The sequence below is a fragment of the Ailuropoda melanoleuca genome, chromosome 16, assembly GCF_002007445.2.
Source record: "Ailuropoda melanoleuca isolate Jingjing chromosome 16, ASM200744v2, whole genome shotgun sequence".
In the NCBI taxonomy this organism is placed as follows: domain Eukaryota; kingdom Metazoa; phylum Chordata; class Mammalia; order Carnivora; family Ursidae; genus Ailuropoda; species Ailuropoda melanoleuca.
In genome coordinates, this window is record NC_048233.1 from 35,715,079 (window position 1) to 35,733,352 (window position 18,274).

Here is an 18,274-nt window from a genome sequence, read left to right on the forward strand (position 1 = left end):
TGTCCACAGAGTTGTGGGAGCTGGGGAATTCTGGACTAACCAGGCCAAGCAGCCTTATAATCTCAGCCTTCAAAAAGTTGACAGATGCCAGACACCCAACAGTTTGCTTGACTTCTACCCACGTTGTGGGCAATAAAACATAGCTAAAATGAGGTATCAGTGGGACTGTAAAGCACAACTGAAGAGAGGTAGAATGTTGCCCTACATTATTAGTATGTTTGTTGCCGGCAAGGTATTGAAATCCAAATGTGTACACTCCCTTGGACCTTGACTGGATGGATATGTTTTGACAAACTTCATGGTGACTTTTGGGAAGAGGTTCTCCATTTGGTATGGGAGGCCCATGGTCATCCTTTCCATGACCTGCCATCCCTCAGTCCCATTCTCTGGTCTACCTCAAAAAGTGAAGGAGTTAACAATGTAAAATTATATAGCCATCATAAATACTTTCAACATTTATTTAATGGCATGGGGAAATGTTCTCTGTAAAAAGTTGAGTTAAAAAAAGCAGGATAAACTGGATACATAGCTATCATCCAAATTTGCTTAGTCATACACACCTTTATACGTACATACATTCAAAGTGAAAATTTTTCACAAAAGAGCCAAATTGGCTATCTCTAAATAGTGGAATTACACATGAATTTTTGTTTTTTTTTTTCAAGTGTGTTTCTTCATAATGAGCATGTATAACTCTTACAACCAAGAATAACAATGTAATGAACCCAACTAATAGCTGGAAGATAAGAACCATCTTTGTGGGACTAGTACAACATTCCTAAGGTAGTTGCTTATTTCAGAAATGGTGTATAAAGGATACAAATTAATTCTGCAAAATTTTCCTTATATATTCGAGAATACTTAACATCCTGATTTCCCCCTCACTTGTGTTATTTGCTTTTCCTTCAATGTTCCCACCCACTATGGGTACAGGTTGATCTGAGGCTGAGAAGGTAGAAAGACAAAAGTAGAAGGTAGGATGCACTTTGAACAAAAGAATAATTAATTCTTCCCTTGTGCTCTGACTCCTCTTGGGACCAATGTGGCCTGAATGGAGGAGAGAGAGAAAACCAACAATGCCAGGTAGCTTGCATTTTTCTGAATAGCAGAGCACTTAATAAACTCTGCGCCACTCTCCTCCCCCAACCACACAAGGAGAGATGGGGGTTTTGGAGGATGTTAGAAGATTATTATTTGCTCCAAATTTACTGGATCCAGTTACTGACAGCCTGGAATATATCAACGGTTGTTTGGCAAAAAGTCTAATTCTAAGTTTCTTGAGGGCAAGGGCTATGTTCTCCCTCACATTTGTTTACAGAGAGCCTAGTACAGTGCCTCACACTGAGTACCGAATAAGTGTTGCAATCCAGAAAGAAAGAGTATTTTTGTGGATTTCAGATGATTGCAGAGGCAGTGACTAACAAGCTTATGAACACAATGGAATGAGGTTTGGTGTATTAAAGGCCAGCAGAGCTTGAAGAAATCACTGGTCACCAGTGGGCAGGTCATGGAACACGTTGGGGAGTGTGTAGCTTTAAAAAAAAGCATCAGAATGCAGAATGAAAGGGGCCAGAAAGGACACGGGTGGTTTGAACGAACATATTTAATGATGAATTTATATTTGAAAAGAGAAAAACATGTGTAACGATCCTCAGGGGGTGGAGTGGGAGGTGTGGCTGCTAAAGAGAATGTTTGAAGAATATGCATAAACCTGAGCACATACCCAAAACTGGTGGGAAGGTATGGCATATTCATATGTCTGGGTTTTTAAAGTTTGAGAACCATTGGACTAAGCGATTGCATTCCCCATTCAACCCAGTTCATCACTAAGAACACAGAACTGCCTTTTCAACATCAATGATCATGACCTTCACTGTCTCGAGACCCAGTGATCATTCCTAACCTGCTATATACTTCCAACCCTTTATATTTAGCTTTATAAAATATTTATTTTTGTAAAATCTAGAGGATGGTACTAACCATTTTTATTTCTCATCTACCTAAAATCCATGTGACAATGTCTTCTAAAAATTTTAAAATACTTTCGCCTCCAGGCCTCTCTGGTTCTCGTGCTTACTAGAGCAGAATTTGCCTGGAAAGCAGACAACAAATACACTAATATGTGACCACATGGAGAAAAGAAATCTACATCTAGAGAACAGAGGAAAATACATGTGTATGTATTTTAGGTGGAGAGAGAGTTGGCAGAGCACAAATTAAGGGAGAAGGGAGAACTTTGTCAATTAGAATATCAAGCTCAGCGGTTCTCTCAAGTAATTCAGGTAAGTGAAGGCAAAGCGAAGGCACAACAGGCTTATGTATGTGCACCAAGTGTTATGCATTTGTGTGTGTTTCCTAAGTATCCCTGATATATTCATCAAAAGTGCACTTTTCCTAAGCCTTAAGGCATTCCAGAGTAGAAACCAATTAAAATATTTATTCGTATGTTTGAATATCAGGCCAACCGTACAGAGAAAAGGCTCTGCTGAGTCTCAGAGCTTGGGGTGAAAGTCTGGGGGAAGATCATTTAAGCACCAATTAGCCCACATCTAAAACCTGGCTTATCAGGTGGCCATGAAGCAGATTGCTCTCATTTGATCTTCAAGTTATTCTCAAGAAACATTAACCATAGATAAGCACTTCAAAATTTTTAGCAGTGAGTGATAAAAAAAAATACAGTTTCATTTCACTTAAACACTCCTATGGGACTACTTTCTACAGAGGCTTCATAGTTGAAGGCTTTTGCAATTCTTTACTCTCCCTAAACTTCAAAGTTAATAGAGAAGAGAACACTAGAAAGAAAACCATTCCCCAAGTAAGAGATCATAAAGTATAATATGCTTCTGAATTTCTTTAATAAATCTGACTGCAATCCCCAAAACGTATGTCTTACAATGCATCCCATCGCTGGTGAATACATTCTACAGTGGTATGCACCCCCAGATGGTTGGTATGATTTCAAGATCTGAAACTTGATGGATAGGGTCCAAATCCCATTTATTAACTTCATGACCTTGGGCCACCACCCTAACCACTGCCTTACGCCCTCATCTGGGTAACAGGAATCCTGACAGTAATAGTGCCTACCTCCTAGGGCTACTGTCATGAGGACCTCCATGAATTAATTCACCCTAAAGGCTTAGCACAGTCTCTGGTGCATAGAAAGGACCCAGTAAATGCAGATGAGATTAACATTCTACCAAGAAAAAAAAAACAATACTATAAATCATTTTAAGACAGGTTTTAAATTATAAATTGTTGTCAGCAGATTCCTGTTCCTCCTTCCCACAGAGACACTGAGACAAGCTTCTTCTGAGAGGACTGTTAAGTAAAACATCTCATGATAAAGACACAGGCGAGCATGCCCCAATTCGAATCACATTCAGACAAAATCATTTCCTGATGCTGACTAAAACTGTTGTCTTCTGAGATATTACCTTCTCTAAACCCTAAAGCCTCAAATTCTATAACTAGGATTGTAAGCAAATTAGAAGCCACTCTCTTTACACAGCTTTCTCACTAACAAAATTCCACATCATGAACTTCTAATAATGTTTCTTGTCCACAGATTAATAATAACCTAGTTCAAAACCACATCATTTCCTTTTTCTGCCTCATTTCCTTCAAAGTGAAACATAATTTTTTCTTGGACCCGGAATAAAAATTTCTAGGTTAACTAAGCAAATCGTTACCAGAAATGCAATTTTATAATACTACTATTTCAGGAACAACAAAACACACAACACATCTGTGTGATGCTTGTTAATACATAAAAATAACCTAATATATATCATGTATACCACCTAAGTGGAAAATTGAGTCTATAACTAGAAGTGCAAACAGGTTCCATCAGGATTGTGTTTTGAAGTCCAGTTGGGAACATTTTTGGAACTGTGACACTTCTTTAGGTCTTGGCCGGAGGTCACAAACCACTTGGCATAGATATTTCATTTGCCCAACACAATATTTTTAAAATTATTAAACTTGAATATTTTCAGGTAGGCCACGCCCTTTATTTACTGACAGGCCCTTAAAGGCATTTTTATTTTGCAAACCTTGATTAAGGCCCATCCTGACAGAGAAGAGATCGGAAGATAATCATTAGTTAAATTGGTACCTCCCTCAATGGTGTCCTGATGGAGTCCAGAGACTTGGAAAATTAGGGTTCTAATAGTTTCATTCAGAAATTCTTCTAGCTTTCTTGTTGGATTACCTTTAAGTATATACTCTCAGTGTATGTATCTAACAGTGGCTCATTCGATTAGGGTAGCTGAGCTGAGTTGTTAAGGTTCATTTATAGCTGGAGACTGAAAGAAACCAGAAAATAGGGAATTTTTAAAACACACATTGGACCAAAATCCAAACTTTACATTATTTTCAAAAAATTAGGAACATTCGGTCAATAGCTGGTTTTTCCTCACATAAAAGGAAATGAATTTGCTTGGTGCCATGTTTAAAGAGGAACTACTTCCTACTAATGTATTTCAACGAATATTTATATATATACACACGTAGAGACACACACATATATACACACATACTCAGGGTAGGGACTGAGCCAACTATAACTCTCATTCTTTTCAGTCCCTTCGTACTTCCTGGGAGATTCTATTCCACTCACAAATTAAGCCTGAGTCTGGGAGCCAAACAAGAGAGCACTGGAGAGGGTTTCCTAAAGCATTAGTTCATGCATCACTCCAAAGGTATTATGTTCTAGGCACTGATGAGGTACAAGCTAGCTGGCTTTAGAGTCCGAATGTTATTAGTTAAGCATCCTTTTAAATTAACATTGAGCAAGGCTTCCATTCAGACCGTCCCAGTAAGTACACCCTTGTCTCCAGCTTCTTCAGGGCACAAATACAAGACACCCTGCAGAGACTCTGCTTCTGGGGGCACTGCCCCTGAACTCTCTGGGATGAGTCTTTCTGAAGGTTCTGGCGAATTCTCCCTCCATCTTGGACTCGAGTGCTGCTGGGAGACTTCCCAGAGCGAAGGACATGGAGAAGGGAACCCCAGAGCGGACCGTGAGAGGGGATCCTCTTGAAGGCCTACTTCCTGGACACACCTGTTGGAAAGCACTTCCTTCTCTTTGGAATTCCGCCACTTCATTCTTCTGTTCTGAAACCAGATTTTCACCTATTGACAAAATAATTGGACAAAATGGTCACTTACTCCACGTTACTTCACTTCAGCATTGTACACCGTAATGCCTTCTATGAAATACCTATGTGTGAGAGCCAGCCTAGCAAAGTCCTTACAGCTTTTCACTGGGCTCCTTCAAAAATATCTGAACAATTACTTTAGTATAATATGCCCACACTGATGAAACAAAACAACTGCGATAAATGGGTTACATCCTGCACAGAGTCTGACATCTTTCAAAACTGATTTAACGCTCGACAGTTTAAAACATCATTTAGTTCATACTAAATTATTTACACAAAGGAAAGGCTATTGGCTAGTAATAGTGTTTACTTTGTGCCGGGTGTCAGGCCACACATGCTGTGTGGATTACATAATTCATTCCTCACAATCACTGCAACAAGTCTTCATTTCACATGTATGAAAATTGAGGTTCAGAGTGCTAAACCAGTTCAAGGTCACTCAGCAAGTAAAATGGAAGCACTTAGAATAGAATCCATGACTGTCCCACTCCAGTGCCCAGGCTCTTATAACATTCAGATTTCATTAGGAACTTCTGAGAAACTAAATTAGGAATACATTTTAAAATGTTTTGATAAATTCCAGGCTTCTTTCGGTTTCCAAGTTTGATTACTCCTAGGATTTATCAAACTTGATGAATTGGGCTCAATAAATAACAATCAGTCGTAATTAATCCAAAAGCACTTATGATGGTGGTTTCTAATTTGAGTCATACTTCCACCCCACCCCACGCCACCGGAGTGTGTCTTTACTACTATCTCCCCCTTTATCGACTGAGCATTACACTGCATCTTTATGTGAACAATTTAGTGGATTTCTATTTTTAAAACAAAAGGTTAGAAAGTTCTTACTCTAAAAAATAATTACTAAAGTGTCACTAACCAAATGTTTCTCCCAATGAAGGAAAAATTTCTATCTGAGATAATCTTTCCAGATTGGCAAAACAATTTCTTCATTCTTTCAACCTGACTGGCAATTTCAAAATGGCTGCAGAGAACCTGACCCCAGGCAAGTGAGACTACAGACTGCCATCTCAGTTACAATCCTGTGGTTAAGGCTTTTCATAAGAAAATAGTACTAATGTGTACATACCAGAGCATTTGGTTCTATTCATGAACTCATTTATTATTTGCAGTGGGCATTTACTCCTAGAAAGCCTGCCAAGAATTTCTAGCGGATTTTCACTAAGACATTTTATTTGTGCCCATTGGTGATTCTTGCCCTTCTCATCACATTCATTATTTTCTTCTTTCCTTAGCTTTTCTGTAGATCTAGAGCTTTTTCTGAGTGGTATCTCAATGAAAAAAAAATCATGAAGAAAGTTTCTTCACAATCAGCAGTATTGAGACAAATGTACCTATTTGAGGAAAACCATAAATTGAAAGTTCTACCTCTCAACAAATACAAAAACAAATTCCAAATGGATTAAACAGCTAAACACAAAAACAAAACTATAAAATTCTAGAAAAAAATATAGGACATTGTCATTACAGTCTTGGAGAGATGAATGTTTTTTTTAAGCATTGACATAAAACACTAAGACCACAAAAGAAAAAATAGAGCTGACAACATAAAAATGAGAAATTTCTGTGTAAATAAAGACACCACAAACATATGAAAAAGCCACAAACTACCTAAGAGAATTAAAAGCAGAGACTTGAAGAGGTCTTTGTATATCCATGTTCATAGCATTATTCACAATAGCCAAAAGGTAGAAGCAACCAAAGCATCCACTGAATGGGTGAATGCATAAACAAAACATGGTACATGCACACAATGGAATATTATTCAGTGTTAAAAAGGAAGGAAATTCTGACACATGCTACAACGTGGATGAACCTTGAAGGTATTATGCTAAGTGAAATAAACCAATCACAAAAGGACAAATACAAATGATTCCACTCATTTGAGGTACCTACAACAGTCAAATTATAGAGACAGAAGGTAGTGGTTGCCAGAGACTGGGGGGAGGGAAGAATGGTGAGTCACCATTTAATGGATACAAAGTTTCAGTTTTACAAGATGAAAAGAGTTCTGGAGAAGGATGGTAGCCGTGGTTGCTCAACAATGTGAATGTACTTACTGCCACTAAATTGTACCCTTAAAAAAGGTTTAAGTGGTAAATTTTATGTTACGTCTCTTTTACCACAATAAAAAAAAAAAACTCAAAGTTGAAGACTTTGTAATGGTTGTAACAGGAAAATGTTACTAACCACAATATTCCAAATATTTTGATAACAGCTAAAATAACTGCTACCAATAATATGAATGGAACACTATACAGCAAAAAGCACAGAAGAGCGACTGCTACATGCAACCTCATGAATGAATCTCACAAACATAATGTTAAGGAAAAGAAGTCATATATACCAAAGAATTTGTACTGAATGATCCTTTTTATATAAACTACAAACAGGCAAAACTAATCTATGCTGTTAGATGTCAGAAAAGTGGGTGGTCTTGGAAGTAGGAGGTGGTAACCGGGAGGGAGTATGCAAGGGGTTACTGGCCTGGTGATAAGGTCCTACTGCTTGATCTGTGTGTTGGTTATACAGGTGATTTGTAGTCTCCTTCAGAAAGTCAAGATATATGTAGAATATGATCCTGTTTTTATTCTAAAACATATATATGCAATTCTGGGTCTCAATTCTAGGTCCCTATTATAAAATAGGAATAATCGAAGTGCCTACCTCATAGGGCCATTGTGAGGATAAATGACATCAAATGTAAGGACATATGGTAGGCATGGTGCAAGTGCTTGTGTTACTGTATCTTTGTGCATATACAACACACGTACACATTTACTTTAAAGATAATACATGGTACATCAAATAAATTCAAACAAGAGCCATTTATAAATGACAGTAATAACTAAGGAGTTGGGTTGGAAGAGGAGGAGATGAATTTAATTTTACCAATTTCCCATTTGTTTGAATTTACCGTAATAAATACCATGTGTAAATTGTGTAATTAGATGCATATGCAAATAAGAAAATGTGAAATTACCTTTGAGATGTTTACCAAATTTAATAACATAAAAAGTATTCATTCCTCAAGACACCTGAATTTTAAAAACAATACAATCAACTATGTAAAGCTAGACACCTGTGAATACAGACAGGAAGATAACATACAAAACTGGAAAACTGATTCTTAGAATGGAGAGATTATGGTCATCCCCTCATACGTGTTTTCTAATATGCTTGTTGCATTGTCCTTCCAATAATCTATTTTTAAGAAGATGATATGTACTATCAAAGACGTTCACACTGTGTCAGCACTGTCATATCAAACCTAGCCACCTTTTCTCTTTTAACACCTATTTCAGGTTCCGACTCAACCCGAGGCCCCTTACAACCTCCCAAACCTACACATTTTCTCCCCTCCAACTCTGGAGGGGTTTTTTGTTTGTCGTTTTTTTGTTTGTTTGTTTGTTTTTATCCACACCAGTGAGATGCAGACCAGTCCTACTGAGCTCCTGGGCATCCTTAGTCAGGCCCAACGATTTCTTTAAGGATGAGACACTTCCCTCACTAGACTCCCCAGGGGTATAAGGAAAGTCATGGAGGTTAACATAAATCTCCAGAGAGGTACATAACTTTGAGGACCACTGATCTAGCACCTTCATTTGGCAGTATATCTAACCTACCAGGTGATGTCGCCTACGTTATTATGTTATATTATTATCTAACCATTCATGAGCTTCTGCTTTGTTCTCCCAGTTGCTCATATAAATTCCTGGGTGCACAGTGTTTCTTTATCAGTACTTAATCAACACTCCCTCCTACCGCCTACTTATTAGCACAGTCTTGCACACAACAGACCGTCAAGATATAGCTGATTTATCTATCATATATGCAAAATTGCTCTGCCACATAGATAGAATTCCTATATTTGTCCCTGTTTTTTACATGAGGAACTGAGGCACAGGGTGATCAATTAAGGTTAGGGACTCCTTAGTGCCACACAATGAGGAAAGCACAGACTGGCTGATGTAGGCCAATTACCCTCTACCACACTATGTACTGCTTCCTACAACTAGAAAAAGATGGGGGTGGGGGGGCGGATCGCTTCCCTAGGGAAAGGAAGCAAGGTTAAGGAGAGCTTCATCCAAAAATAACTGGTTTAATAAAATCCAAAGTTAGAAACCAGGTCATTGTATTGAGCGAAGAACAGTAGAGCATGGTAGTTACACAGGGCCTCTGTAGCCCTTCAATGCCTTTATGCTAACTCAAAAAATCCAGGTCGATGTAGCCTTGCACCAGGAAAGCCAGTTTGGCAGGCAGAGCACCTGCTATATGTCAGTTGCTGCCGTCCCTCTTAGCCCTTGTGCCCTTGAGCAGTGCATATCCTGCACAACGATACATGACAGCTCCAGGTTAAGTAGAACACAAACTCCAGAGTCAGGTTGCCTGGGGTGAGAGCCCAGTTCCAAAGCAGCTTCACTACATGACAGCAGACCCATGTTTACTTCTCTACACTTTCTCATCTAGAAAATGAGGATGATTATAGCGCTTATTTTATATGGTGATTATAAAACGATTAGTCGTAAAATACGAGTCCCTTAATGTCTAACAAGGTTTGTAGGTGTTGCAAATATGAAACTACTTTACCGCACTTGACATAAGCCCAGAGTGCAGAGTAATGAAATCTATTTAAAGGTATTTATGAGTCACACATTTATGACTGGATTTTGGATTGGAAATGAAGAACAAGACAGGAAAACTGGTTCCCGCTTTTATAGATTATGTGGTCTACTTCTCTGAAACCAGAGCAAACAATTAATGATGTAAATGTCACATCCTCGGTGGTTCTCTTCATTTGGGAAGAATTAATCATGCAAAAACCTAGACCTCTCAGCAAATGGACTTATTTTCAAATAGGAATTGTGACATATATTTCCACCCCCTCAACAATTGTGAAAATCATTTCAGTAACACTTTAGGGTCCAGCACCATACCTAGTACAACAGACATTTGCCAAATGCATGGATTTCATTGCATTCCTTCAGAAATCAGGAGCAGTGGACACCCTCCTACTCATTAGTACCTGTGATTCCTTTAGTCCCAAGCTGAGAGCAAGTTTCTTTCTGTCTGTTTTGCTGATATATTTCTGCTTCTGAAACATTTTCTCCAGAGCCTTTCTCTGATCCTCAGAAAAAACAGCTCTTCTTAAAATACCCCTCCGAGCTTTAGAGTTGGAGTCCTGGGTCAGGAGAGGCAGCACACTCTCTTCTCCTAGAGGGGGAAGACAGGTACAAAAGCCCAGTTAGCCTTAGCGAGGAGAAGTCAGTCTGCCTTTCCCAGAACAGTATCCTCCTTCTCTGTACCATGGCCAAATCATCTCATCTCTGAACTCTGCACACTTAGAGCAATGCTTCTTCCATGGTTTTCATTATGCACTCCATTGAGAACATGATAAATACTCTTTGTTCCCCAATGAGAAAAAGTACATATGCTCACCCTCCCAATTGGGGTGCCATGTTAGAAAGTCATGGTCACAGGTTACAAAGCTCAAATGCAGAACAAACAGTAGGTGGTTTACACACTCCATTTTTTTCTAATCCTTCATTTATTTATTCATTTGGTTTTTTTCTCTCAACAAAGTTTTGAACACTTACCATATGCCAGGCACTTTGCTCAATGTTACACGTGGAGAAACAAGAAAAATGTGTTTTATTGTACACATGACCCATAAGATTTAGTGGAAGGCATTTATTGAATTAGCATCACAAGTGTGAGGATGTATTCCGAAGGAGGCTGCTTTGGGCACACAAAACAAGGATCTGACCTTAATCTGGGATTTCAGGGAAAGCCTATAGGAGTCATAGATGTTCAATCTGAGAAGGGAAGTTTGGAAGATTCCCAACCACTACCACTCCCCAGTCCAGCGGATCATCAGCTCCTTTAGGTCAGAGATATTTACTTCTTTTTCTGCCTTCTGTGGCTAGCACAACTGGTTCCCACCCTCTAAGAATTTCATTCATCATTCATTCATCCATTCATTCATTCAGCTTCCCAATTGTGGTAGGAAGAATAATGGCCTTCCCAAAGATGCCTATGTGAATATGTTCCCCAGAACCTAGAAATACATTACAGGACATGACAAAGCGGAATTAAGGTTGCAGATGGAATTACAGCTGCTAACCAGCTGACACTGAGATTAGAAGAGTATCCTGGGGTACCCAGGTGGGTCCAACATAATCACAAGGGTCTTTATGAGTGGAAAAGGGAGGGAAAAAAAGGAAGTCATAAAGAGAGATATTTACTTTCTGTAATGCTACACTTCTTGTTTTGAGGATGAAGGAATGGGCCACAAGCCAAGAAATGCAGACAGCCACTAGAAACTGCAAAAGACAAGAAACAAATTCTTCCCTAGAGCCTCCAGAAGGAACCCGGCCTTGCTGACACCTTGATTTTAGTACAGTGAGACCCATTTCAGGCTTCTAACCCCCATAATTATAAGATAATAAGCTTGCATTAAGACAGTAGGTTTGTGGAAATTTGTTACAGCAGCAAGAGGACACTCATACCTGGTATCAGGCTAACTGAGCTATTTGAGGAAACCAGACCAACAGCACATGGTCCCTGCCCTCAATGAGCTCACATTCTCATGGGAGGACTGACATGAAGATCACAGTGGAATATAGGCACCAGGGGAACAGGGACACCAGTTTAGGGCTGTAGCTGGTATGCTTTTTGGTGCTTAATAATTATTTCTAAATAAAAAAACCAGCTAATGTCTTAAGCACTATAATAGAATGATCTATGAAATGCTCTGGCATCACAAACGAGGAAGGAAGTAATTCAGAGAAAACAGGTTGAGCCAAGTCTAAAAGACAAATCCAGTTCAAGAGAGAAAGAACCAAGGCCAATCTAGGCAAAGTGACTAGCACGTCTAGAAGCAGTAAGGCACACCTATAAATATGGAGAACAAACTGATGGTTGCCAAATGTGTGGGGGGGTGAAGGATGGGGCACAAAATGAGTGGAGGGGAGTGTGAGATACAGGCTTCCACTTATGGAATGAATAAATTATGGGGATAAAAGACAGCATGAAGAATGTGGCCAATGATACTGTTAAGAGTGATGTATCAGGACAGAAGGTAGCTACACTTGTGGTGAGCACAGCATAACATACAGACTTGCTGAATCACTACGTTACACACCTGAAATTAATGTAACCTTGTGTGTCAACGATACTCAACATCTTTTTTAAAAAGCACTAAGGCATGAAGGAATAAAATTTATCACAGGAAAATTAAGCAGTCTGCAAGGCTGGGAAGGGCATGAAGCAGAGAGGGCAAGCTGGCAACCATATCCGAAGCAGATGGGCTTTGTTTGGTCTTAGAATTCTGACGTAGTTGTTCACATTTAATAATTAGGAGATTTCATGTGAAGTCCAGGTTTCTGGCATCTCTTCAAAGGTAACCGCACTAGGCTCATCTTCCTAGAAAGCAAAGCGCTACCAGAGTGAGTAGCAGGTGCCTTCTTTTGATGGAATGTGTGACCCCCAGTTTGCCACAGCCTCACCTAGCTTGCTTTTTACCTGCCAGGCTCTTGAAGACATTTGGACTTTGACAGAGAGATTATAGAGTAGAACAGAGCCAGATCATAGAGTACTACAAGAGTTTGGGACTTTATCCAATAGTAGTGAAGATCAGTAGCAGATGTATAATCAGGGTGTGACGTGATAATAATAAACACACACGGAGTGCTCTGTACCATTATACTTACTCTGTGTTAAGCCACTTACATGCATTAATTCATTTCATCCTGCCCAGCCTATGCCCCAAATGTTATACTATCATTCTCCCCACTTTACAGATGAATAAAATGAAGACTAGGTAGCTTAAGAAACTTTGTACAAGGGTGCATGACTACGGTTCCAAACCCAGGACAACTAATTTCAAAACAAATCCTCCTAACACTATACAATATATTCTAACCCAATCTGACTTGTATTTTAGGAAAAAAATGTCAACAAATGAATAAATCTTGTCAAATCTACTTCTGTTATATGACAGCTTCCTTTCCTACTTGTCTAGAAGACTGCAGATTATCTCCCGGGGAGTCTCTCAGCCCTGGTTTACATCTCACTCTTTTTCATCCTTGCATTGCAAGAACCGGCCCCTCCCTCTTTGCTTCCAGCTCTGTAACATTTGCGTCTCCTCCGAAATGCCATAGCTCCTGGGATGTAATCAAGCCTAATTCTTTACAAAGGTTTAGTTTATTGATGCTCTTTCCATTCATCATATGAGATCTTGGTTAATTCTCTATCTACAGCTTTTTTTTTTTTTTTTTTTTTTTTTTGCCTGTCACATGCCAAGGCCATACCTTGAAGTCACATTTTGGCAACTGGATTCACTACTTCTTTATCGAAGATTTAAGTAGTTTTATAAAATATTGGTCAATAATAAAAAATATTCTAAGTATCTCAATATGTTCTTTATCTAAATGCTCTTCTTCTCTGGACTTTCCTTTGGTGTAGAGACTGTGGAACTGTGCCTTCTGCATTAGTTCCGAGATTCATCTCTTGGGGTGCTACCTCTCCAGGAAGGCTAGGACAAAGGAGTTTGGAATGTGTAATACGAGGACAGGGTTTGGATCATGGCACTTACCTGTATGACTTCAAGCAAGTTACTCAGCCTTTTTCAGCTTATCTTACAGGGTTGCTCTAAGGATTTGATGACATAACACAAGAAAATTTCAGTGGCTAGCCCATAGTAAGGACCTCATGAATCTATCTAGTTCTGCTTGTTGGATTTCATTTGATTCTTTAAAGAACCATATGCCACAGGTACCTCCGTACAGACGAAGAAGTATTCAGGGCTGTTAAGGTCCAAAGCCACACCAAGAACACAAAGCTCAGCTGGTAGCAGGACCTTCTGAATCCAAATCTTTGGCTCCTTCCTCTGTGCAACGCTGTTTCTTTACTCAGATGTCACATATCAGAATGAAAGGGAAGAAACACTTAAAAACACAGGGAGAGCTCCTGTCTGTGACCACAGGCTCCTGCAGCCTGTCCTAGACCAGTGTGTATGCCTGGTCTACAGGGTGTCTCCTGTACGGCCTGGTAACTGTGTCTTCAAATTCCAGCATGCCCTATTACTTCATATTTTGATTCCAGCATTTTTCATTCATAACTGTATATAGTCTATCATTAGTATAGCCATATGTATTAAAAATTGGGAAAGAAACCTAAATACCCAAAGATAAAGAAATGTTTAAGGATATGATGCTATATCCACTTGGTGAAATTTTAAAGGACCATTAAAGACGAGAACTATGAAGACCAGGCAGCAGCAGAGAAAATACGCTGAACTGAGTATGATAAATAAGACACATACTATGTTTACAACTAAGTAAAAATGCAGAGAAAAGAGAAAAGGCAAAAATAAACAAAATAGCCTACTATAAAGTTGTGGACAAATAATTCATCTCCAGTCTGTATTTTAAAGTCTGGTCCTACTTTCTAAGAAACACAAGCAAACATGGTAGCAACCTTTTTGGGAATAATCTGGTGGAGTGATTGAGATGTGGCTGAGTAACTGAAGATGGTGCCAATCCACCTTTCAGGTGCTCACGGTTGATAAGGAGAGGTTCCGGAAGTATACAGCCAGCCACATCACAGTGAGATAAATAACTGCAGACCACGGCAGAGAAAGTATTTCAGAACCAGATAAGAAGCCACTTAGTCTTGGAGGCCAGCAGAGTAAGTCCTGAGAGAGAAGAAAAGCTAGAATAGCAATTTCTCTTACGGGCAATCTAGACAAAGGCAGGCAGAGCAGAGGCGTTAACATTTGCAGGCCTATGAGTGGAGTGAGGACATGGGCACAACACGGTGGGCCTGGATTCACACAGCTTGGTATTTCCAGATTGCTGGGTATGAGTGGCAAGAACTGAAAAGGGTACATCAGGGCCAGGGGGTGACTGAAACCAGTTCAGGTCTTAACTTGCCCTAGAGGGAAGCCTTTTGAGGAGGACCTGACCAACACAGCATTGTCGAAAGGCCAGTGTTTTCCGTTAATAAAACTTTTTATATCGATGTAGAAATGCACAGCAAATTTATGAATCTACAAACCTCATTTTTAAAAATCTACACATGTTTTTTCTAAGTAGAGACTTTATAAATAGGGAGCATGATTCTATTCATCTTAGCCCCTCTTCACCAAGACCTACAAGTTTAAATATAACAATGGGGTAACACTTTTAAAGATCCCTAAAACTTTTAATAGAAACTCATAGGTTTTCCTATGGAGCTATTTTTAAGGAAAGAGAAAGAAGGTTCCCATCAAGGGAAGCTACAAACAAATTAGTCTCACCAATGTGGTAAATACTAACATATTGAAAGTCGTGGACCCAAAGCAGACCTCAACCTCTGAAAGAGAGACCTGGAATGGTTATGATGGTCAAAGGGTTAACTCCTGGGTCTGGCCCTCAGATTTCTGTGCCTGAAAATGAACATGGATATGACTAATGACAAGCAAAATATGGCAAAGATAAAGACTATGATATTATTCTTTTCTTTGCTAGTTACCCGGTTCCTCTTAGCCCTGCTCTTAATACAGATCATGCTAGTTTTCCTAAGGTTCCTAAGAGAAGGATATTACAAGATGCTACTTCTACTTTAATGCTCCTTTCCATCTCTCCCCACAGTCTTTTATCTCTGGATCTAACCATAAGCCACACTGAAGGGGCACCTGGGTGGCTCAGTCCATTAACCGTCCTCTGACCTGATTTTTGGCTCAGGTTGTGATCTCAGGGTCCTGGGATTGAGACCCACGTCGGGCTCTAGGGCTCGAGAGGGAGTCTGCTTGAGAATTCTCTCCCTCTCCCTCTGCCACTTTTTCTGCTCATGTGCTCTCTCTCCCTCTCTCTCTCTCTCTCTCAAATAAATAAATATATATATTTTTTAAAAAGCACGCGGAGGAACCTACACCACTTCCATTCCTTCTAAATCTAATATGTGTTCACATTTACACCTGCAAAACAAAGATACGGACTTCAAGAACTTGTTGGCGACTCAAAATTCTCTCAGAAACTACTACGAAGTTATAAGCAACAAACACCTCTGACTATGCTTAAACTCATGACCAACGTCTGACTTGCACAGAAACTTCTAGGTGACAAAAAATAAATGAGTAATGTAAAAAATAAAAATAAACAGATACAGAATTTAAGACATGTAGAAAAGAGGCTTTAAAAGCCAGGGCCACCCATTCAAGGTGCTACAGACTCTACCAATTTGGGAGGAGGAGGACCATGATGATGACGATAATGATTTTGTACCATGGCTTCCAGATATAAGGGGCTCAACAGGTGTTACTGTATTTGGCCACTACATGCAGCATGTCATGTCATCTGTACAACAATCCCCAGAGGGAGGAACTATCACCTCCATTTTCCATAGGAAAAAACTAAGCCTCCAAAAAGTGAAGTTGTGACCTTGAGGTCACATTATCAAAGAAAAGTGAGGCCAATCAACGCTCTTTATAATTATACCAAAGACTGTCAAAGTTCTAAGTGGGCAGAAAAAGAGGTCAGGAGGTGGGAAGAGTCATATTAAAGTGGCAGAGTGACCGAGGATAAAAAAAGTTTCAAAGGCATTATTCCCCTGGGTCCTGAGATGGCCCCATGCACCATCCTCCAGGAAACCCCTGTGCATAATGGGGCTGGTGAAGGGCAGTCCAACTGGAGGTGTGCGTGTGCAAATGACACTGTTGGGGAGGAGAGGTGGGGAGCAACAGAGAAATAGAACATAAGATAAACTAATGGAACCCTTCATATTTTCATGTGTGAGGACATAGCATGTGTTTGTGTAGCTGTATTTTATATAATTCCTGTGGATGTGAGGTGTGGAGAGAGAAGATACTGAACTTCCCTGGCTTGCCCCATTTAAACTAGAAGTCTACTTTCCATTCTCTATATAATCTAGTATTTGAGAATGTTATAATACTTCATTATCATATATTATAACCATATTGTTTGCTAAAAATCCTTCCCTAATATTAAGTGCAAATTCAATTTCCATTAAACTCCACTTTTTGACTCCAATTCTATCCTTTACATCTATACTGAATGCAGTATATCTAATCTGAAGATAATGCTCAGGTTCTCCATATTATCTCTCTTCGCCAGGCCAAACATACTTAATCACTTTAGAAAATTCAAGACCAGGCATAGAGATCCTTCACCATTTTAGTTGCTGACTACTTCCTGACCTGGTTTTTATATGCAAATGTGCTCACTGTGCCTTTTAAAGTGGGGCTCCAGAACTGAACAGGTATAGACTGTCTGACCATTACAGAGGCTAGTAGGACTATTATCTCCCTTGTTCTGGGTACTGTGTTTCTAAAAGCATAACCCAACATCCCATATCATTCTGTAGAAACATAGTGAGCTAAGAGCACAACCCTTTTCTTCTTTGTTCTGTTCAGCCAATTCTCTCCCTCCTCTATTCTGTATTCGTGCACTTGTTATGGGGAATCTCAAATCAGGACTTTATCAGCTGCCCCATTAGATGCACATTATGTTCAGACGAGGGATGTAGACAAGATCAGGGACAAGCACCCTATATCACTAAGTAGCTCTGCTTCCCATCCCCCAGCCTCCACTACTTATGAACACATTTGTAGAGAAAGGGAGCTCCATTCCTGGAAAGTTACTCAAATATGTTCACTGCCTCTGCAGAACTGCTGAATAGAGCCATCAACTTGGAAAATCTATTGTCTTTGAATCTCTGATTCCTTTAAACATTCTTCCTGGTTGACTGAGTGTCATTTATCTCTGGAACACCCCTCCCTTCACTATTGAGAAGTCAAAACCTATATTCAACCTACTGCACAAACCTGATTATGTTTTCAACAAAATAATCATGCTTCTTTCTCTATTAGCACAAAATGCTCCATCCCTCTGAAGATCTTAGAGTGCTAACGATAAATCCTTACAGAAGGACTGCCACAGGTCTTGTCAGTTTTCTTAGGGCACACAGCACTCCAGCCGAGAACAGCGAAAGGGAACACAGCCAGGTCAGGTGGCAAGAATACTAATCAGAGCATTGCCCATCTTTGATAGCGATACTCACCAGACCAACTTACATTCTCAACAATA

General features: G+C 39.6%; 1 protein-coding gene across 1 annotated transcript in view; it reads right to left on the reverse strand.

Moving 5' to 3' along the window:
• Positions 1–2,353: 2,353 nt before the first annotated feature.
• DBX2 (developing brain homeobox 2) overlaps positions 2,354–18,274 on the reverse strand; it is a 33,607-nt gene continuing 17,686 nt past the window's right edge. Inside the window, exons 3-4 of the mRNA XM_002928334.4 lie at positions 10,213–10,400; positions 2,354–5,136 (exon numbers count right to left, since the gene is read on the reverse strand). Of these exons, the coding sequence (XP_002928380.3) occupies positions 4,807–5,136; positions 10,213–10,400 (518 nt within the window). The 3' untranslated portion in view covers positions 2,354–4,806. The remainder of the gene's footprint in view (positions 5,137–10,212; positions 10,401–18,274) is intronic.